This window comes from Vigna unguiculata, chromosome 10 (assembly GCF_004118075.2).
Source record: "Vigna unguiculata cultivar IT97K-499-35 chromosome 10, ASM411807v1, whole genome shotgun sequence".
Taxonomy (NCBI): domain Eukaryota; kingdom Viridiplantae; phylum Streptophyta; class Magnoliopsida; order Fabales; family Fabaceae; genus Vigna; species Vigna unguiculata.
Genome location: NC_040288.1, coordinates 40,647,727 through 40,670,366, shown reverse-complemented (window position 1 = coordinate 40,670,366; position 22,640 = coordinate 40,647,727). Strand labels below are relative to the sequence as shown.

Sequence of the window (22,640 nt, the reverse complement as noted above, 5' to 3'; positions counted from 1 at the left end):
CCTCCTATATAAAAAACACCTTATTTCTGCAAGTTCAAATGACCTCTTTCTCTCTCTATATATATTTTCGAGTTTCTAGAGAGAGAGCGAGTAGATTAGTCCATTTCCGCGAGGAGAGAGAAAGTGCAAGAATCGGAAGAGAGACAGAGAGCGTTTGGTTTGTGATGTGTTAGCTTCTAAGGTTAGAGTTTCTCCCTTACATGTTTCCGAATCTGTAGCTTTTTGCTTTTTTTTTTTTTTTTTTTAATTTTATTAAAAAAAATTATGCCATTTTTTTTAGGTTGAAACTTTTGGTTCATGCATCTTAGATTAAAGCTGCTTTGTTGATCGTGTAGGATGTAGATAGAGTCAAATCGTTTTCGTTTTCTCTTAGTTTTCGTTTGGCCACCGAAACCGCATCGTTTTTTTTTTTTTTCTTGGGTTAATTTTGGAAAATATGGAGGGTTTTCTCCATAAATAAATGCTTCTGGTTAGATGATTTCATTGACGGTGGGGATTTTGATTATTGGTCTTTTTTTTTTAATTTTTATTTTATTTTCTGTGGTTTACATGGCTGACCCTAGCTGCTATTATTATTTTTTTCTTTTATTTTTTGGTTTTGCAGATCTAGTTCACTGTTGCTCATTTCAGTGTGTATCTAATCGAGGACGAGGGGGTTCTGATGTCTTCTCTTAGTAGGGAATTGGTGTTCTTGATCTTGCAGTTTCTCGATGAGGAAAAGTTCAAAGAGACTGTGCACAAGTGGGGCTAGTTTGTTATTTTGTTAGGTTATTTTGGGTGTTTTATTTAATTTTTATTTTTTACCACATTCATTAATTAACTAATTTTTTTGGGTTAAAAAATAATAGGCTTGAGCAGGAATCAGGGTTTTTCTTTAACATGAAATATTTTGAGGATGAAGTGCACAATGGGAATTGGGATGAGGTGGAGAAATACCTCTCTGGTTTCACCAAGGTGGATGATAATAGGTATTCTATGAAGATATTTTTTGAGATAAGGAAGCAGAAGTATCTGGAGGCTTTAGATAAGTAAGCTCACCACAAATTCACATTTAGATTCTTTATTGATTCTGAGTGTTTAAATTACAGTGTTCTACCAGCAGACCAGTTTAATTAACTGTTTTAAATTTTCTTACGTAGGCATGACCGGTCTAAGGCAGTAGAAATATTAGTGAAGGATTTGAAAGTGTTTGCCACTTTTAATGAAGAATTGTTCAAGGAAATCACACAGCTTCTGACTTTGGAAAACTTTAGGTACCAATGTTAAATTTTACTCCTGTTTTCAGTGTGAAAAAGTTCTCTAAGAAGCAGCTAATGAGTTTCTGCTGACACAGGGAGAATGAACAACTGTCTAAGTATGGCGATACAAAGTCTGCACGAGCAATAATGTTGGTTGAGCTTAAAAAGCTCATTGAAGCAAATCCCTTATTTCGTGACAAATTGCAATTTCCCAACCTTAAAAACTCAAGGTTACGGACTCTAATCAATCAAAGGTAATTTTTTTTATGTCCATATTTGTGCTTAGTATGGAACACATATTTGTGCTTTGAATGTGAAGTAACTTTCTTGTACCCAATGCAATCATTAGGTAGCGTTCTTAATTTACAATTGATGGAGATCATCTGTCGTATTTAGATTTATGTGCTTATTGGTTTATAAAAGCTTGATGTTACTGATATTCAATCTTTTGCAATTTCCATTTGTATGTGACAATTATTTTCATCAAAATTAGTTCCATCAATCTGTATCTAGTGCAAGGTGATGCAATATTTGACTGCATTATCTGCTTCTGTGCCTCCTTTCTATTAAATTATAGATCGTGCATTGCTGTGCTAGGTTTTGTACTAAAGATACACTTCTGACTATTTGATTAAAATATCTTCTACTAACAAAGAATTGCTTTTCTTTTTCTTTTAATTACAGCCTAAATTGGCAACATCAACTTTGCAAGAATCCAAGGCCAAATCCTGATATAAAAACACTTTTCGTGGATCATTCATGTGGACAACCAAATGGTGCACGAGCTCCTTCACCTGCTAATAATCCGCTACTAGGCTCCTTACCAAAGGCTGGAGGATTTCCTCCACTTGGTGCACATGGGGTGGGCTCCTGAACTAATTTTATACCTTCTTTTGGTAGCATGAGAGCATCATTCATGTCTGTTATGTTTCAATTCTTATTTTGGTGCTGGACCTTTCTGTGCTTCTTTTTACAGCCTTTTCAACCTACTCCAGCACCAGTGCCAACACCCCTGGCTGGTTGGATGTCGAATCCAACAACTGTAGCACATGCTGCGGTTTCTGGAGGTGGAGCTATAGGTCTTGGTGCTCCGTCGATCCCTGGTATTCTTCACCAACTCTTGAGGTGTTGTCATAATGGGATCGTATCTAATTTATCTTTGACTTATAACATGTTTCATTGCCTTGTTAAGCTGCTTTGAAGCATCCTAGGACTCCCCCAACTAATCCTTCTGTTGACTATCCATCTGGAGACTCAGAGCATGTTGCTAAGAGAACAAGGCCGATTGGAATTTCGGATGAGGTAATATGACTATGCTTATGAAAATAATTAGCAATTCATTGGTTGAAAAATCAAGTTTTAATCTCATGTTTTCTGCTATTCATCACTTTATGCAGGTGAATCTACCTGTCAATGTGTTATCAGCAACATTCCCAGGTCATGGTCAACATAGTCAAGCTTTTAACACACCTGATGACATACCCAAGGCTGTTGTGCGAACTCTTAATCAGGGGTCAGCTCCTATGAGCATGGACTTTCATCCAGTTCAACAATCTTTACTTCTTGGTCTGCTGCTCTTCTAAGGCCTTTTAGTATTGTTTTTGAAGTTGCATGTATTTGCTACCAAGTTTCCACTTAACTTTTATTTGATGTCATTTTTCAGTTGGTACAAATGTGGGGGACATTGCTTTGTGGGAGGTGGGTTCTAGGGAGCGATTGGTTTCAAGGAATTTCAAAGTTTGGGATCTTAGTGCATGTTCAATGCCATTTCAGGTTGTCCCTTTACCTTTACGCATGAATGTTCTTGATAGGAATCTGAGTTGAACCATAAGACTTGTAATTTTGTCATCTCTGAAGAAAAACTAATTATGATAAATTCAGGCTGCTCTTGTTAAAGATCCGGGTGTTTCTGTCAACCGTGTGATTTGGAGTCCTGATGGTGCTTTATTTGGTAAGTTAAGAATGTTTAATTCTTTAATGCTTGTATACTGATAATCATATTATATTTGTCTTGAGATGCCACCTGAACCAATCCGAAATGTCTGTGCTTGTTCAATGAACAGGAGTTGCTTACTCAAGGCACATTGTTCAGATATACGCTTACCAAGGTGGGGATGAAATACGACAACACTTGGAGGTATACACTTGCATGCATAAATGCATAATGCATTTGCATATGTGCATCTTTTGTATTTGCTTACTTAATGATCCTGTTTTCTAGATTGATGCTCATGTTGGTGGAGTGAACGATCTAGCATTCTCCCACCCAAATAAGCAACTATGCGTGATAACTTGTGGTGATGATAAGACCATTAGGGTAAGTTTGTCAGAACGTGTGCTTGGTTTCAAGTGGAGAAGCTGAATGTGTTACTAACTAAATTTTGTAATTGAAGGTATGGGATGCTGCTTCAGGTGCAAAGCAGTATACATTTGAAGGTCATGAGGCTCCTGTTTATTCTGTTTGCCCGCATTATAAAGAAAACATTCAGGTTCAAACTGACTTCCAAACATTCAGGGATTGTTAGTTGGGTTGGTTTTCTTGCTGACGCTCATTGCTTTTTGGTGTTGTAGTTCATCTTTTCAACAGCATTAGATGGAAAAATAAAAGCATGGCTGTATGACAATTTAGGATCTCGTGTTGATTATGAAGCTCCTGGTCGTTGGTGCACTACCATGGCTTATAGTGCTGATGGTACAAGGTATGTACTCTCAACAATGGATCCTTTTGTGCTGAATCTTGTTGCTTAGTTGTATTATATTTCCTTTTCATCACCCAATGTTCAAAATTGGCTATGAATGTATGCAGGCTCTTTTCATGTGGGACTAGCAAAGATGGAGAGTCCTCTATTGTTGAGTGGAATGAGAGTGAAGGAGCTGTGAAAAGGACTTATCAAGGATTTCGTAAGCGATCTTTGGGTGTTGTGCAATTTGATACTACCAAAAATCGATTTTTGGCTGCTGGTGATGATTTCTCCATCAAATTCTGGGATATGGATAATGTTCAGCTTTTGACAACTGTTGATGCTGATGGAGGTCTCCCTGTAAGTTAATTATCTTATTGAAAGTTAGAGAGCTAGCCTCTAGAAATTATAGTTGTTTGCTAATTGTTGCCTGATCTACACTATAGGCAAGCCCGCGTATTCGTTTCAACAAGGATGGAACACTTTTAGCTGTCTCTGCAAATGAGAATGGAATCAAAATTTTGGCCAATGGGGATGGCATACGTTTGTTGCGCACACTAGAGAATTCTTTGTATGATGCTTCAAGAGCATCAGAAGCCTTGACAAAGGTAGATTTATAGATGTTATACATTGCCCATTTCTTTATTTTTAATAAAACCTAATCTAACACAATGTTTGTGGCAGCCTACAATTAATCCAATTTCTGCTGCTGCTGCCGCAGCTGCTGCAACCAGTGCTGCACTGGCAGAGAGGGCTTCATCTGTAGTAGCTATTACTGGAATGGTTTGTGATCTTGTCTTTGTATATCAGTGGGACTTGTAATTTATTTGCTTGATAGTTGTACTGTTCTTTTTAATGTTTATTTTATTGTTCAACCTGCACTTAATAAATAGTGCATATTATTCATCAGTTATTGGGAAATAGGAAATATCATACTTGTTATGATTTATGAAAACTATTATTTGTTAACTGTCAATTTCATCTCGTCAGAATGGGGATACGAGAAACATGGGTGATGTTAAACCCAGAATAAGTGAAGAATCCAATGACAAGTCAAAGGTATGGAAGCTCACTGAAATCAATGAACAATCTCAATGTAGATCCTTGAAGCTACCAGAGAATGTTAGAGTTACTAAGGTATGTTACTTCAATTTTATTGTATATCCATAGAAATTTAGTAACAAACTTATTGCAGCCTTAGAGACGTTTTCATGGTTAGATGTAGTGTTATCTCAAACCATTTTAGTCCACAATTCTAAGGGAAAACCCCTTTTAAAATTGTGTTCATCCAACCTTAATTTAATCTTCAGTGAACATAATCTTTATCAGTAGATGTTGGATACACCCTTGGTTGCTTAGTTTAAAAGTGCCTTTTCGTATTATCTGGTAATGCTAGTATCTTACGGACTTGGGTTATGCAACAAAAAAGAATTGTGGATTTCTTGCTTCCATGTAGTTTTGCAGGAAATGTTCTCCTATTCATGTAAATTTTGTAATTGCCAAACTCATGATTTCAGTTTGTATTACCATCTTACATAGAACCTGTTTTTGTGTCTTGATGCATAAACGTTGACGGTTGGTGAAATAATCCTTAAGTATTTATACAAAAATATTTTCCCTAAATATGGCTCTGAATAAGGTATATTTTAAAAAAAGTGATTGCACAATTGTGACCTTCATTCTTGTGATGTTTCTCTGGCCAAATCTCCATGAAGGAAATTGTGATTTTTTGACAGATATCAAGGTTGATATATACAAATTCGGGTAATGCTATTCTTGCATTAGCATCAAATGCCATTCACCTGCTGTGGAAATGGCAGCGAAACGAGCGCAATTCATCTGGCAAGGTGTGAGAACATGTGAATTTTCTTATGTCAGACAAGTATTCTCTATTCAGAAATTGATATTGGGAATTGTACTCCCTTTTGATGTTGATAACTCATCCTGTAGGCCACTGCTACCTTGCAACCTCAGTTGTGGCAACCTTCTAGTGGCATCCTGATGACCAATGACATTGCTGATAGCAATCCTGAGGATGCTGTACCCTGCTTTGCATTGTCCAAAAATGACTCATACGTAATGTCTGCATCAGGAGGGAAGATATCTCTGTTCAATATGATGACCTTTAAGGTAAACTATGAGTGTAATCATTATTCAAGACCACGTTTTGGAACATGCCAATGAACCAATTTCAATCTTCTTGGCTAAGTGCAGACTATGACAACGTTCATGCCTCCACCACCTGCGGCAACCTTTCTTGCTTTCCATCCTCAGGATAACAATATTATTGCCATAGGCATGGATGACTCCTCTATTCAAATATACAATGTCCGTGTTGACGAGGTAACAGAGCTGTCTGTATGTGAGCAGTTTGTACTCATGATTTGAGATCTTTTGTTGTTAATGCACAGTTCTTTTGCAGGTTAAAAGTAAACTCAAAGGCCATACTAAAAGAATTACTGGTCTTGCTTTCTCTCATGTATTGAATGTATTAGTTTCATCTGGAGCAGATGCTCAGGTAATAATTGCTTATTATAATCTGTCTTCAGAATTTGGCTTTTCTATGGTTCAATTGCATAAAAGAACTTGTGGATTCGGATCTTTAACTGGTTTCTGTGGCAATGCAACTCCTACTGTGATGATATGGGCAGTTAATTTTGTACCCTGTTTATTATGCAGATTTGTGTCTGGAACACGGATGGATGGGAAAAGCAGAAGTCTAGATTCTTGCAGCTTCCTCCTGGGAGGACACCACCGGCACAATCAGATACCCGTGTACAGTTTCATCAAGATCAAATACAGTTCCTGGTTGTACATGAAACTCAACTTGCCATTTATGAAGCAACAAAACTAGAAGGCCTAAAGCAGGTTAGTCTAGTTCAATGTATCATGTGAATAATTTTTACGATCATTTTGTCTAATGCCAATAGCTTCAATTGTAGTGGTGCCCGCGAGATTCATCTGCTCCAATATCGCATGCAACATTCTCGTGTGATAGCCAGCTTATATATGCTAGCTTTTTAGACGCAACAATCTGTGTATTTAGTGCTTCAAATCTCAGATTACGTTGTCGTATCAATCCTTCTGCATATCTTCCAGCAAGTGTCAGGTAATCATTCTATTAACTAGTTGTATCAGCTGGCATGGGGAAGAATGTTCTATGACTTAAAAGAAATAGATTTAAAATGCTTTAATTTTCTTACCCTTCTTCCAAAATGAGAGTCAACCTGAAATTGAATATGATTTGCATTGTTATTAATTTCTTTTTTGCGTTACCCTAGATTATTCCTAGTTCAGAATGTGCTTGTAATGAATCTTTGACACAAGTTTTTGTTGAATACTAACATTGTCTTGGTGAAGCAGTTCCAGCGTACAACCACTTGTAATTGCGGCTCACCCACAAGAGCCAAATCAGTTTGCTGTAGGACTGTCGGATGGTGGAGTTCATGTTTTTGAACCCCTCGAGTCTGAAGGGAAGTGGGGTGTGCCTCCTCCGATTGAGAATGGGTCAGCAAGCAATGTTGCAGCTACTTCTGTTGGACCTTCTTCAGATCAACCTCAAAGATGATCCGTGTCACAGCCGAAGACAAGTTTCTTTTACATACTTGGCTTGCTGGCCAATTTTAAGAACTAAATTTGTACTTAACTTAATGCAGGGCACTCTTCACTTTAGTTCATCCAACTAAGTTAAATCCATCGACCGTGCTGTGCACAAAAATCACATCATGCCAGAGCCCTGGAGCAACTCCTTTGGTTGAAGGCCAAAACCACATTGTAATTTGCCGATAGATGTGAAAAATTCTTTTTAAGTTTAATGCTACAGATCATGTACAAGTTCTTTTCAGCACTTTCAAACTGCTTCTGGCTATTTAATTAGATTGATTGATCCTAACTTGTTGCCTTCTGTCAGCCCCGTTCCAATCTTGCATGTAAATCACTGTGCTAATCCTTCATATTTCATCGTTCCCAAATTTTCTGTATGATTTTTTAATGTGCACCTTGTGGTGTACCCAAGAAAGAGGTCTAAAGCACTAAATCTTTAGGTTTATACCATCTTTTTGCTCAGGATTCAGGCACCAGTTATTTGCTTTAGTAGCTGTAAAAGCTGTTTGGTTTTTTTTCTTACTGTTATTTCTGAAGGTTTGTATATGAAGCAGTAAGTAATAAAGTTGTCTTGTTATTTATGTTATAATTCTTTCGAAAAAGAAAGTGACCTTTTAATTCAATGAAAGCCTTTTTGTTCATGAATACATAAAAGTTTGAAACAACCATTTTAACTTCAGAAATAGTTTTGTGTGTCAAATTTAGTTTCTCAGAAAAGCTGAAAGAGATTGCTGCTGTTTTCCCTCATTTTAAACACTGCAGAACACTCCTGAAGTGTTGGCTCTTGGCACGTTTTAAATATTAAAAAAAATGTCCAATTTTAATGTTTGAGCATTAAATTTGGGGATAGATAGGTTCTCTCGAGTCCACGAGTGTTGTGATTAGATTATATGGTGCAATTTGTTGAGTCCATAAATGCATGATTTGAGTTGGGACCCACTGTACCTACCCATGGTAGGGTATGAATATGTGATTTATTTTGATACCCCATTCATAGTCACTGCTGTCCCTTGTTTGGCATCAACAATCCCAGGCCCCCCTTTCTTCCTTCAGATCAATTTCACTTTCTGCCAACAAAAAAACAAATGACAATGATATCTTAACTATTAAATTTTAACAACTTTCTTTTATAACATGAGGTGATATCTTTTAAGTGATTTTAGATTATTAAGAATGAAAAAATGAAAAAAATAAAAAATCACTTAGAAGATACCACCTAAAGTTATAAGAAAATTGTCAAAATTTAGTAGTCAAAAAATTATTTCTCAAAAACAAAATAAGAGCACAACACAAGTTGCAATTTTCTAGTAAATACTCAATATTACACCTGCTTAAAAATTCACATTATTGTTTCTTTTGATGCAATTATATTATGAATTATTGACTTTAATGATTTCGTATTGTTAGTATAATTTTTTTCTGGTACATTGTTAATAAAATATTACTGGTGATGTATTTTTTAAAGTAATTATTACAAAAAGAAAAAAAAATCGACAAATTTATCATGTGATCATTTATGATTGAGTGATACTGTAAAGGAAAAAGTTTCATCATGAACATCTCTTATGTTTTTCTGCCCCTATTTGATACCTACTAAAAAAATGTTATTTATATTCTTCTTGGTGATTTGTTTTTAAATTATTTTATATTTTAAAGTAAAAATATTATTTTATAGGTGTAAGATAGGAGTTGGATAAAAATTTGAGTGTTCGTCTTTCATTATCCAAAAACATTTATGCATGTTGATTATTTGATATAATTGTTCAACTAATTTTTTTGAAACATAAAATATTCTAGAAGATGTAATTTGTGTGACCGAAGGGACCATTCTCCCTCAATAGCAACAAGTTAGATATATTCAATAACACTCTATCCAATAATTTATCATAAAATATTTTTTATTCAATTTCTTATATTGCAGCTATTTTCAACATTATATATATAAATCAAATTACATTTGAGTAATTTATATACTTTTTTTATTGATTTAATAGTTAAATTACAATTTCGTATTATGATAACTATTCATATTAAATTATTTTAGAATTGAAGTTGAAAAATAATAAGATAGTCCAATAGCTCGTGTTTTAATATGTTTTTACAAATCAGACCGGTTATTGAATTGATAAAGACACCGATTCAAGTCAAATAGGTGATTGAACCCATATTAATAAAATATACAAATAACTAAATATAATAATAACATTAAAAAAAATATCATAATAATAATAAAAAGCAAAAGTAAGTTATTAACATTCACAATACACTTAAAAATTACATATACTACAATATTTAAATTTAACATTACTCTTTCAAAATAGTAATTTTTTTTTTCAAAAAAATTAATATTAATTTTTTCTATTTTGAAGGAAAACAATACGAATAACAATAAAAATTATTCTTTAAAACTTTCTGACCAATTTTGTTCATTTTGTTTTTCAATTTAATTAAATGCGTGGGTGCAGTTCTGGCAATCAATATTTACAACATTTCATAAGAATAAGAAACTACAACTACTTTACTGCTCTATTTTATCTTAACATGTAATGTTTATTTTGTAATTTAATTGTATATATTATTAAAATGTAGTAGTAAATTTATGTTCCAGCTTTTCGCTGTGACATATTTATAGAGAATTAATTTATCCTTTTACTCATATCTGTTTAAAACTTAATTAAAAATTTAAAAATATTTATTATTTCTTTTCTTAATCCCTAATTTCTCTTTTAACATAATCACACAAGTAAATATTAACCCTTACATTGGATTTAAAACTAGTCGTAACTTTCAAAAGAAAACACAACTTGTGCGTTTTAGTTTAATTAATTAGGATTAGATGTAATGACTAATAAATACCTTTTTCATTATTAGAGTTCGCTGGATACAACCAGTATAAATGTATAACACGACAAAGGTATGAGTATAAACTAATTGTGATTTCTTTAGTGATTATATATGATTAATTTTATTTTTAACTTAATATTTAATTTATAAAATAAAATAATGTCACTTTCTTTTACAAAAAAATAATTAAAATTCAAAAATTTCATTTTTTAAGAAAATTAAAATTTCAATACATACAAAATTGTCTCAAATTTTACAATATTTTCTGTTTTCACTGTCTAAAATTAAAAACATTGGCAAACAAATTATGATTCTAGTATTTATTTTTATTGTTTATTCCTCCCAATCTTATTTTAGCATCATAATATATACTATACATAATAACATTTAGATTTGATAGTTATTTTTGTACCACCTAAGTTTTCAAAATTCAATTTCATTGAAAGTGACAAATTACAAACATACAAACATAGACATATATAATTTATTTATGTTACATATCACTCCCATCAACAAATTAAGTTTAAATAATAAAGTATCTCGCCACCTACCGCACCGCTACTATCAATCATACCTACGATACTATTAACTTCTTTCAATATGACAATTTAAAACCTTCAACACAATAATAAATGTTTTAAAACATCATAAAAACCAGAAAAGAAACAATTAAACTTATTTTAAAATTCTCCTTGAAAATCATAAATCGATATGATATAACGTATGCATTATCAGCATCAATATCGTCTAAAAAATTAGAATACTTTCACCTGCTGTTAGAGAAACAAATGTTACTTTTATATTTACTTTTAACCACTAAAACTAAAATTTACTCACTTCTGAGTAATTAACACATTGAAATCGTTTAAATAATAATACACACACATCTTTATAACTTCAAGAACTCGCTTGTACAAAACAGTTGATTTTATATTTCAAACGTGACAAACAAGAAAAGTGAATTTATCACCACCTTGAATATGCAGTAGCAAACACGTCCTTGCATAATTCTTTTCCATTATGAACATTTACAAAACAACCAAACAACAAAAGCAAGCTTGGCAGCACACGTGGAGTTACAGCTTCCACAAAGCCATTATTATAGCTATGTACAATTTGAGGTCGTTTTTCCATTCTTCTCTGAGATACATCAGAGTACGACCGACATGTATTTATGATATAATATACGTATATACACAGATCAGAATAGCGCATTAACTAACCTGGGCGAAAGCTTACCAGATTCGGGAGGTATATTGATTTCAGTTTCTTCATGTCATTTGCTGTCACCTTGCAGGACTCCAATGTCAGAGATCTCAAGTTTTTGAGTGCTTTCAAATGCTGCAGACCAGCATTGGTGATACGAGAATTTGAAACATTCAAAGAAACCAACCCAGTGAGCCCTGAAATAATGATCATAAACGTGTGATCATCACAGACATGTATAGCTAACTACGATCACCTAACTTTCACGACTCTGGCCAAAGGAATAAATGCAAACCATTTTTCATTAAGATAATACCAATTTAAAGCAGGGAAGATTTGGGAACGGATTCGGTGACTTTTTCTCAAGAAAAGTCACGGTAACTTTAGTTAATTTTGCTCAATTTTTAATTGGTTTCATTATATTTTTTTTGTTGGAAAATTGAAGTTGGTCATTCAATGAAAATTAACTAAAGTTAGGTGACCTTTCCCAAGAATAATTTCCCAACACAATATTGACTATAAACAAAAGAAGAGGATACAATAATCTTCTTTGTGAATGAATGACACAACCTACACATACAGAATAACTAGACTAACACAGATAGTGTCCAAAGGACCAGGAAAGTAAGACCAAGGTCTGATTATATCCAATCACCACTTGAGTATAACTTGTATACCGGGATATTCTACTGCACTTGCATATCACGATGAAGGTATGCATACTTGATTTCTAGACAAAGATTCATCGAAAATAAAGACAATAATAGAGCAAAGCTGACATATTTAGATGCCTTTTACTAATACCAAATTGGGTTATTGCCTTGGAAACCTAATTTAACTCAACTTTACAGCACAACGAAAATATTTATTACATACAAACTTCAGAATTCATTTAGGACTTAAATTTCCCAACTAGAGTCCCTTGAATAGCCAACGAATTGAAGCATTTAGGACTTTCACGAGCAGACGCCCTTCAAAAAGAAGGGCATATGATCCCGTTTAATATATAACCCAAGCCCGACAACTTGTTATGAAACTGTTTACTAAAATCACAACACTTGTTCACATTTTTTGTGATTATTTAGGTTTTCAAGTTGGTCAAGAAGGAATAAAAAACGAAAGCAGAATTATACAACATACTTGTCAGATAAAACAAAGGAATGCGGAAGTACCTGAAATTAACTCAAGAGTTTTGTCTGTAAGATTGCTGTTTTGTGATAAATTTAAGCAGACCAGAGAAGAAAGCTCTTTGATATTTTTCACACCAGCATCCGTCAAAGCTCCACCACATATTTCCAAAGACCTCAGGTTCTTAAACTCTGTTTCACCACAAAGAAAGTTGGCAAACCAACGAATTCAACTTGTAACTGATATGGGCTCAATCAAAGAACATTAACATTCCTTCTATTCCATGTAAATACCACTAATCATAGGGGAATTAATATTGAATTTGAATCTTATTTGACAAGAAACAATTTACAGTAAAAACTAGTCAGTCCGTGCATATACTTTTCACACGAGACTAACAAAAATCTTTCCAGCAACTGCATATTACATGCATCAAATTGACATTTAGTGATCAGATTAAACTTAAACAAAAATAATGTATGTGAGCTAAACATTGCGAATTAAGAGACAAGCATTATCCAATCACATTTCAGATAAAATATAGCTCATGTAATTTGACTGTAAAGAAAAGACAAGACATCTTTTATTTGTCATGTAAAAATAAGAAACACAAAAAGCCAGAAAAAATAAAATAAAAAGAGAACCATATTGAAGGAAAAAGGTAATAATCAACATATCCACGAATATTCATGCGTGCCGAAGTAAATATTTAGTGATGAATTGCATACTTTTCAAATAGTTTGTACCAAAATCTGTTATTCGTGCACCAAACAAATCCAGGTCAGTGAGGCCAGTCAAACCTGCATTGCCAAATTCAGAATTATGAATGCTGCAAAATTAAACTTTAAGATTAGAAAATAAAACCTTAAGCTAAGAATAGAAAAATTTGTGCCAACTCAAGTCACTCTATCGCTACATTATCATATGGGATGCATGTGTAAAATATTTCACATATAGAAACACATACTTGTAAGGTTTGACAGGCCGATGTCAGAAATTTGGTAAGCATCCAAATTAAGGGACTTCAGAGATGAGAGTCCACACAATTTGCTTAAACCACCGTCACTAACCATGGTAAAAGAAAGATTTATTTTCTGCAGATTAGACAATCCTACAACAAATAGAATAAAAAAATAATCAATGAAAAAAATCGTCACAGAATTCTACATATCTCAAGCATTTACTGCACCTCGCATAGTAAGAATCACAACTCAAAGAATGTCATATTTCTTCCTCATTGGTTTATTCATTAATCAGCAGTTAACCATGTCACGAGATTAGTATATAGGATAACATCAACTTTCAAATGTAAAAAGGGATAAAACTAACTTCAAAAGAAAGAATGAAACTTCAAACACAAACTATAGAGATGGGGCATCAGAGCATCAGTCCCAAATATCCAAATCGGATGAGATGCAATAGGTAAAACGATCAGACATAATTCAGTAGCATAAAATATCTCTCAAAATTACGAACATAACCACATCATAGTTATCAATATTATAGAAGTGAAGTCAGCAGAACAGTCAACGAAGTTTTTAAGTGGTGCATTTTTTAATTATGGCCAATACAGTGGCTGTGCCATGCCATAGTGCTGCTTAAATGAGGCATTTCTGAAAACCCTCTTTCGGCCACAAAATTACAGTTTCTTTCAGGGGAGGAGAGGGGTTAGGAGCAAAGTTGAGATTTCTGTCCCCTATTTTAGAACTAAAAAAACCCCTAATATGTAGTTCTCTAAAGTTTCAACCAACACCCACCTATCTCTAGCAGTATTACTAGTGATACTCACCTTCCATTATTGTTCTCTACTTTGAACCCTCATCCTCCTCTGTCAGAACTCTGCAACATCCACCCTGGCCTCACTTTTTATTAAATGTCTGAATGTCTTGCCTTTTAAAATTTGATAAATGAGCATGCCTTGGTTTCCCTGACGTCTTTTGTTATTAGCTGACGTTTTATTAAAACCCATGCATGACATGACCTTTTATTGGTAAATATGAATATGTCATCAATGTTGAGTGTTTTCTTTTAAATCGCAAGCACTTATATTTGTACATAGTATAAATTATTTGATCTACATATAAAACTTTAAAATAGAGGCCATCTTACTAATAAGCTATACTGTTTATTTTTGAGGTTGGCCACTATACACTGATATCCACAATTTTTTCGAAGTACAAGCAAAGCTCAACCAAAAAAACATACAAATTATGATAGTAAGGATCTGGTATATCGAACCTGACAAATGCTGTAGTCCATTGCTTCCAACTTCTGTATCAGACAATTCCAAGCAGTTCAATCGCTTATGGCCTTAAAACATTGAGAAGAAAACGAGTCAAATGTTCACTCAAGCAGAAATGTGCGTTTAAAATGATAAATAACATGAACAATCTTAAACTAATTAATTGCAACCAATTATGCCAAGTAGATAATGTGCTAAGTTAATTTTTTCACTTTCTTTACCCAAAACATTTAGGCAGCAACAACATCCAGGAAGTCATAAAAAAGAGAAAGAAAACAATAGAAATAGCATATAATAAAATAAGTGAGAATTCAAGCATCTACCAGCCAAATTGACCAACCCTTCATCACCAATCTTACATGAATCAAGGTTCAAGCTCTCCAACTTTGTCAATCCTGCTTGAAAACATACATCAAACCGTTAGATACAGCCATTTTCTTTCAAATATATCCACTGTCTTAGGATTACTGCTTTATATCTTTAATAATACATAAATATTCTGCTCATGTATTAATTTAACATGTACAAAATAATAAGTTACAAGTTATATCACGAACAATAACTACAAGTAAGACTATACTATTGAGAGTGTAACTCATGAAGGTAATATGTGAAGTAGAGATTAATCAGTTATCATTGCTATAAAAGTAGTCTTACAGAGTCAACACATTAGTGTAACACTACATCTTCCAAAATTGGCGCCAAAATTATTGCCGATTTCAGGAAATTTCAAAGAAAACAGTATCACACCATCAAACCAATATGTTCGTTTCTAATATAAGACTATAGTTTGTTCAGTCTTGAAGTTGTGCTGCCCACAAATGTTCCGTCTTGCAAACTTCAAAGTCCAAACAGTCCAATCCTGGATGTGAGATGGGTGTGCTTAGATATCCTCAGTAAGCTTGGAATATGACCAAACTCCTTACAAGATTCAAGCAATCCTCTCCTTTGAGTTAGGATTTGAAGTCGGAATAGAGGTAGATTGTATACTTTTCTAATATATAATTTGATGGATGGATGACACTGAGGACTTGGAATGCCACATAATTAGGGACAAAAATATATTTTTTTTCTCGGATATTTAGCATTAAATTCCTGGTTCCACATTTCACATTCCCGGAAAAGGATAGGTTTAACTACCTAGCAGCCCATATGGCATGTAAGAATTCCATTAGACAGATCTACTAGTGTCCACTTACAAGTTTATAAATAGCTTCTATCTTCACAATAGACCATGATGAATATAGGAAAATAAAACAAGCAAGAGATTCGAAATCACCTTTCAAGTGAATTAAACATGTATCTGTTATGACATTAAATCCCAAGTTTAATACTTTCAAATTTTCCAGTCCTGTAAAAAAAAGGATAATGTTACAAACATAATGCCCCCAACAAAATTTATGGTGTCAAAAAAACAGCCCAAAAAGCTTATTATTAAATATAAAATTACAGCCTGAAAGAGGTAACCATGCAATTCTTAACAACTTACGTGAAAATTTTTTGCACCCATTGTCAGAGATATTGCATCTATTAAGATTCAAGTTTGATAGTGCAGGAAGCTCTGGCACAAAACATAACATCAAATCAATCATCAATGGACATTTCACGTTCAATAGGTTATTTATTGACAAGAAAGACATGATGAATTTAGACTAAGATTCAACAAACAGTCCACTGATTATAAAAACCCTAATAGTAGGTGGTTCAAAATAATAGGAATGTCAGCTCAAACCTTTTTGGTTGGAGTCAATTAAACTCGTAAAATTAAAACCTCAAAGCTACTGAATAAACAAAAATGTAAATACTGTGCTAACATTATAAATTATTAGAAACAAATAACTGGGTTTCTTCTGAAAAGGTACTAACTAAGGCTTGGACCAAATTCCTTTGGCGGGTAATCAAAGCATTAGCTAAAAACTGCTTGGTGGACTGAAATTTCGCTCGATTATTTGGTTCTGCAAAAATATGTTACTGCTCTGTATTAGCCAAATTTCGCTTAGCCACTTTTAATTTCGCTAAACGGATTCCTAAAAAACTAACCTTTAATTATTTGCTTATGTTTTTGAAATGACCTTCATATTTATAGTTTTAATTTGATTAAATAAATGAGTGTATCTTTTAATGTTACCTTTAATGTTTATAATTAGTTATTTAATGATAATTGAGTTTTAAAATGAAATTTGAGTTGGATTTATGAAAGTGATGATTACCTAGGTGGTAATTAGGGTGACTAAGCTGTAGTGTGCATATTGAGTAATGAAGCCAATAATGTTGTAATTGGCTTGACTAAGATATATCTTCTTAAAGTTATCGAGTCATGAGTCAAGTTGGATATTCTTTAAATTTCTTGGAGCCTTGAGTAAAGCTAGGATTGTGATTGATAGACTGATTCATAATTTGATTGTATAATTCTACGTGGTAACAAAAGTTTATATGAAGTTTTTAATGGTGAATTGGAATTGTATATTAAATTTAAATAATAACAATTTACCATTGTGCTTTGTATGTGCTATGAGATATCATATATTAATGCGTGAGCAAGTAAATAGAATGTGATATGATCATTTGTGATGTTTTGAAATAGTATCGGCACATCCACCTGTGTATATATAACAATATATTTTGGTTTGTAAGACCAATGTGCTTGAAATAAAATAAATTCACTTGTTTTATATTAAAAATATTCATGCATGTCATATACTTTAATTTTTAAGTTAGCAAAGTTATTAGTAATCATATATATTTTATGGTGACGTTGTCTAAGAAAGCTCAGTTTAAATACTTGGAATCACATCCCAACCCAAGCATTTTGTTTCTAAAGCTTCACAGCTAGTAGACTTTCCCTTCTCAAATTACAATCTTCTTGCAGTAGTATGCTAAAAGGATCCAAACTAATGCTTTAAGCTTTAAAGTATTCATCCCTTCAAATATAAGAGCAGGGCTATAACATTTCCAACAAATACTTAAGCCAATAACCAAGAGATTATACCCCTACCAAACTGGTTCTAACAAGACGGATTAATACAATAGGCATAAAAATCTATGAAAGAATACCTGCAAGAGAATCCAAGCATGCAGCTGTTACAAGGCACCCTTCCAAATTTAACAGGGCAAGCTTCTGTAACCCTGTAATGAACCAAAAATGTTGAAAATAAATGAGACAGGTTAATATGAAATTATGAAATTTCCTTTCAACAGGTAAGCTGGGACGCTAGTGCATTGTAACTTGGATGTACACCCAACTGTGCAATTTCTCTAATTAAACAACTTAACAAAGATCAACCTTGGAAAAATAATTGACAAAATATTTCATCATGAGGTGGACTTTATATGAACATATTTTTAAATCAGCATTCTTAGACAAAACGAGTCTACATTTTAAAATTGAAGCACAAAGTATTTTAATCTGAAATTAAAAGAAAAATAACTAATTTGGTCTTTAAAATAAAAGTTCGACTCTATAAAACACGAACAGTTCATAATTGCATACAGTAGTATGAAGTCCTATAAAGTTCTATTAATAACTTCATTGAATAAAATCTTGGTACATACAAAAGTAAAAGTGGGCACAAAACATCAATTGACCATTGCATCTTCACATAGAACATGTGTAGCAAGACTAAAGAGAGACATATAAAACTATTTTGAGGAAAACAATACCTCTCAGGAAACTGACGCCAAAATCAGTCACTTTACTGGATGAAATCTCTAGACTTTTCAGGCTAGCAAGCTCTGGAGGTAAATTGAATCAGATAAATTGTATTGTTGATTACTGAAAAATATGTCTAATAAGATGACAATGTTTACTTCTATAAAAATAAAGACATGCATGCTGACAATTCTTTGTTATCAAATACAGTTTTTGCTATTTAATCTTCTCAAGTGATATAAAACCCTTAAACTCAAGGTAAATAAACTTTGCAGAATATGTGTAAAAACTACTCTGTAGTAGAAAACATACTAATTGCATAAAAGAAAGTCTAGACAATCAATCTTGGGTAAAAATTAAGTTACTGTAATCAAAAGAAAGCAAGATGTTTTGCAACAAACCTGAAAGAGGTTTCATATCATAATCTGTTATGCAATTACACCACTTTAAATTGAGAGATTCCAACTTGGTCAAACCTGAAAATACGGACCAAATCATTTGACACAAATTACATGGATATCAAGTTTGTTTTGTTGTCCAAGAGTTCATGCTACATAATCACAGCTACTGTAATAGAACTCCTTCAACCTTTTACAGTGTGCACTTGTTCACTAATACATAATTGTAAATGAAACAGCTAATATTATGAAAAAGTGTAGTAAGTTATTGATTCCTTATTTTAGCTTTCCATAGCACTTGTCAAGAATAGAGGCACAAGGTAGGACAAAAAATATTACTCTATTTGGATGTTCAGTTAATTGTCTCTGCTTCATTGACAACACAATGTCAATTGTAAGTTGAAAGATCCAACAACTGTGATAGACATTAGACAATAATACTACATCATAGGATATAGTAGCAGCCTATGACTTAAATAAGTTGGAAGTTCAAATTTGAACACAGTTTTGAATGTCTTACAATAACTGGTTAGTAAAGCTTTACTTTCACACAAAAATTGCATCTAAGAACAAACCTCGAAGATGAACGAGGCCTCCATGAATCCCGGGGCATCTCTCCAAATCCAACTTGACCAAGTTAACAAGACCAGAAAAGGCACTCATTCCCTTAGCAGAAACTGAATCATTTCGTCTAAAACTCAAACTTGTCAAATTTGACAGGCCTGGAATATTTTATCACAGTTGTTGTAAACATTCAGTAAAAGCATCTTATGGACGAAGCTCCTAGAAGTAAGTAATTTCACATGAATATCTACATTATATGTAAGACACATGAAAATTATGAATACGTTATGTAGCAAAAAGGCTAAGACAGATGGCAGAGGTAAACAGAAACAATATATTACACAAAAATGCATGCAAACCACTTCAACCTCCCTGTTCAGAATTCATTGTGTCAAATTGGATTAACTGATATGGGTGGCTGTTGAAAACATTTTCATTCTTTAAAAGAAAGAGAATTTCCAAGGCAGGTAAAATAATCATCTGCGTTTTCTCTCCAGAATTAAATTCTTTGAACATGATATATTAAAATATTTAACATTATAGTAAAAATAGCACCTAAAATGTAATAGCATGCAGGTGATCGGCACAAGATTCATGTATTCATTTTTTCAATATTAAAAGAAAAGAAAATGAGAAATAGGTGCATCAATAGGAAACAAATTTGCCAAAAGAATAAAGATAACTATGCGGAGAATTCTGGTAAAAAAGTTTCTAAGTAATAACCAAAGTGGTTAATGACATTCAAAACTAACAATGAGTTTATACTTACTCCTTATACTGATCCCTTGAAGGATAAAGTTCTTAAATTGAAAATCATTTACCAAGAATTCATTCACTGAAATTTTTTCATTGAAAAGACCTAACTATCACCGGAAAAAAAAATTATGAACTGGCAGCCAGAGTATCCTAGGCTAACTTTAAATATTTCACATAGCATTAAAAATAAGGCAATACGTAGCCCATTTCCACATCAATGTATAGAGAATGTTTACCAAAGAATATTAAAATATTTTTTAAATTTTTTAAGATGAAGAAAATAATATAAATATATAAAATGCCAAAGGACTAACACCCAAGAGCAAATAGGAGAAATAAATGAATAACTGCAGATGCATTGAGCGTGATTTTATAACAAACAGGAAAAGAAAGATTACCACTAATGCACTCTAGTCCACGATCTGAAATTTGATCACAATAATTTAGATTTAAAGAAATTATACTTTCACAATCTTTAAGGTATGTCAGCCCAAAATCAGTGACATCAGACCCAGAAAGATCTACAGAAAGTAAAGATGAACCCTGGGATGAGATTACATCCATCCAATTATCATCAACACCATCATATTCTCCTAAGTAAAGATCCTGTCAAAAAAAAAAAAGAGATAAAAATAATTGTTAGACCAAGAACACATAATCAACCAGGTTCATAATTACCTTTAATTATTTACCTGTAGAGCACAATCTCGAAAAGCTTCTAAGGAAACACTGGTTAGACGTCTGGAGTAAACCAAATTATTAAAAATTAACTGACTTATATCCCGTGGCAGCATAGAAAATGAGTTATATTTATCAATGTCCTGTCAGATAAAGGTTGCAGTGATTAGATCTAATCATCAACATATATAGGGTCCGAACAAGTAACAAATCTTTTGTTAAAACAATACCTCATTTATTTTCTGTATACACAGGTCCAACAATGGTGGACATTCTCCTTTCCGTAACTGAAAATCAATAGATGGATAAGAAAAAGAGGATGTCCACCATTTCAAACTCCCACATTTAGAATATCTTCGTGATAGACCTCTGATAATACTATCTTCATTGTCCTGCTCTCGCTTCCTAGAACAAGCTCCCCCCATCCAGGATATATTCCCGTCACCAATATATGTCAAAAAACTTGCAGCACAACACTAGACGAATCCATTCAATAACCAACAGCTAACATATGGAACTAACGCATCACTTCATCCTATTAAAAAGGCCAGACACAGTAATAGCTGAATAAGATTCAGCAACTTGAGCATTCAGGAATTGACTTCTCTTGAATCCATTAACAAGTTCTATCTACAACATCCACCTCCTCTAAAATCCAAAGACCAAAACTGCCAAATCAGCTTGAAATATCAGCAATTGCACAATAATAACCACTTGCCATATTTGTCTTAAACACACACACACAAACAGGAAAAGGGTAGATTACACTAGGACCTCACTGTACACTAAAAAAAGGACACTGCAAATAAAAATAGTACTTAAAAAAAACTAATATGAACGGCACAATAGTACTGTAACAATACTGTAAAAAACTGAAACAACGAAATTCTCATAAAATACACTAAAATAGGAGGGTTTAAAATTACAATACATATACAAATAAACTTAAGCATACACAGGTACATAAATAAATAATAGTAGCGATGAAAGAACCGGCCGCATAGTAGCAACTTACAATGATCGAAGTGCAGAGAACCCAAACGGCTAAGTAACAAATTGCGAGCGATGATCGAACTGCAGAGAACACAAACGGAACATAATAGCTAGTTACGAACGATGATCGAACTGCAGAGAACAGCAGAATCTACAGATTTTGTTGAATGAAGATTTGCAGAGAGGTAAAGAACAACAGAACGAAAGACGATTGTGGAAAGAGTGAACCGAAAAAGCAGAGAGAGTTTGTAGCGAAGGGAAACTGAGAAGAAGTTGCAGGTGAAAGTTGAAAACCTGGGAGTGAGTGCGAGAAGAAAAGAGTGGTGGGTGGGGACGTGGCTCGTAACCGAGGCTCCGTCCGAAGCAAACATCGGAATACACGTGGCGAAAATGGTAGGTAAGGGATTGAGAGGAAGGTGGAACTCTCATGACTTTATCCATTTGGAAGAGTAGGTGGGACCCACTCGGTTGCCTTGCGAACTGTGTGCACGCAATGATGCTCGTTCAATTCGTTCATCACGCTACTTAACATAACCATTGGTTTAATATATCTTCGTTTATTTTTTATTCATTAAATTAATTTATGCCTCCATTTATTAATCAACAATCATGGCATCACTTGTTTGTTTCTACTTCCATCCTACTTAACCATTCATCCTT

The 22,640-nt window shown here is 33.4% G+C and overlaps 2 protein-coding genes across 2 annotated transcripts; one reads left to right on the top strand and one right to left on the bottom strand.

Moving 5' to 3' along the window:
* The first annotated feature begins 25 nt into the window (after positions 1–25).
* On the top strand, positions 26–7,879 carry LOC114166640 (protein TOPLESS-like). The gene is made up of 26 exons (XM_028051393.1): positions 26–181; positions 605–741; positions 849–1,028; positions 1,140–1,253; positions 1,334–1,492; positions 1,923–2,100; positions 2,215–2,341; positions 2,431–2,540; positions 2,636–2,804; positions 2,902–3,011; positions 3,120–3,189; positions 3,302–3,375; positions 3,460–3,555; positions 3,632–3,727; positions 3,810–3,937; positions 4,045–4,279; positions 4,366–4,527; positions 4,604–4,702; positions 4,910–5,056; positions 5,656–5,766; positions 5,870–6,049; positions 6,134–6,262; positions 6,342–6,437; positions 6,599–6,787; positions 6,862–7,028; positions 7,283–7,879. Exons 2-26 carry the CDS (start codon positions 662–664, stop codon positions 7,485–7,487), a joined length of 3,411 nt encoding a protein of 1,136 aa, XP_027907194.1. The 5' UTR covers positions 26–181; positions 605–661; the 3' UTR covers positions 7,488–7,879.
* Positions 7,880–11,275: 3,396 nt separating this feature from the next.
* Positions 11,276–22,367, bottom strand: LOC114166585 (F-box/LRR-repeat protein 14). The gene is made up of 16 exons (XM_028051332.1): positions 22,003–22,367; positions 21,218–21,655; positions 21,002–21,130; positions 20,708–20,915; positions 19,565–19,711; positions 18,993–19,067; positions 18,603–18,674; positions 17,997–18,068; positions 16,432–16,503; positions 16,222–16,293; positions 15,266–15,337; positions 14,939–15,010; positions 13,668–13,811; positions 13,429–13,500; positions 12,745–12,891; positions 11,276–11,769 (listed from the first exon to the last, which is right to left on the bottom strand). Exons 2-16 carry the CDS (start codon positions 21,410–21,412, stop codon positions 11,585–11,587), a joined length of 1,734 nt encoding a protein of 577 aa, XP_027907133.1. The 5' UTR covers positions 21,413–21,655; positions 22,003–22,367; the 3' UTR covers positions 11,276–11,584.
* Between the last annotated feature and the right edge of the window lie 273 nt (positions 22,368–22,640).

Excerpts from the sequence above, each read along its gene's own strand:
- LOC114166585 (XM_028051332.1), bottom strand. The coding sequence starts at position 21,412 with ATGGGGGGAGCTTGTTCTAGGAAGCGAGAGCAGGACAATGAAGATAGT. Across the intron at positions 13,501-13,667 it reads CGGCCTGTCAAACCTTACAA|GTTTGACTGGCCTCACTGAC; the intron begins GTATGTGTTTCT and ends TTGGCAATGCAG. Across the intron at positions 12,892-13,428 it reads TGGTACAAACTATTTGAAAA|AGTTTAAGAACCTGAGGTCT; the intron begins GTATGCAATTCA and ends GTGGTGAAACAG.
- LOC114166640 (XM_028051393.1), top strand. The coding sequence starts at position 662 with ATGTCTTCTCTTAGTAGGGAATTGGTGTTCTTGATCTTGCAGTTTCTC. Across the intron at positions 2,342-2,430 it reads TGGTGCTCCGTCGATCCCTG|CTGCTTTGAAGCATCCTAGG; the intron begins GTATTCTTCACC and ends TGCCTTGTTAAG. Across the intron at positions 6,788-6,861 it reads AACTAGAAGGCCTAAAGCAG|TGGTGCCCGCGAGATTCATC; the intron begins GTTAGTCTAGTT and ends CTTCAATTGTAG.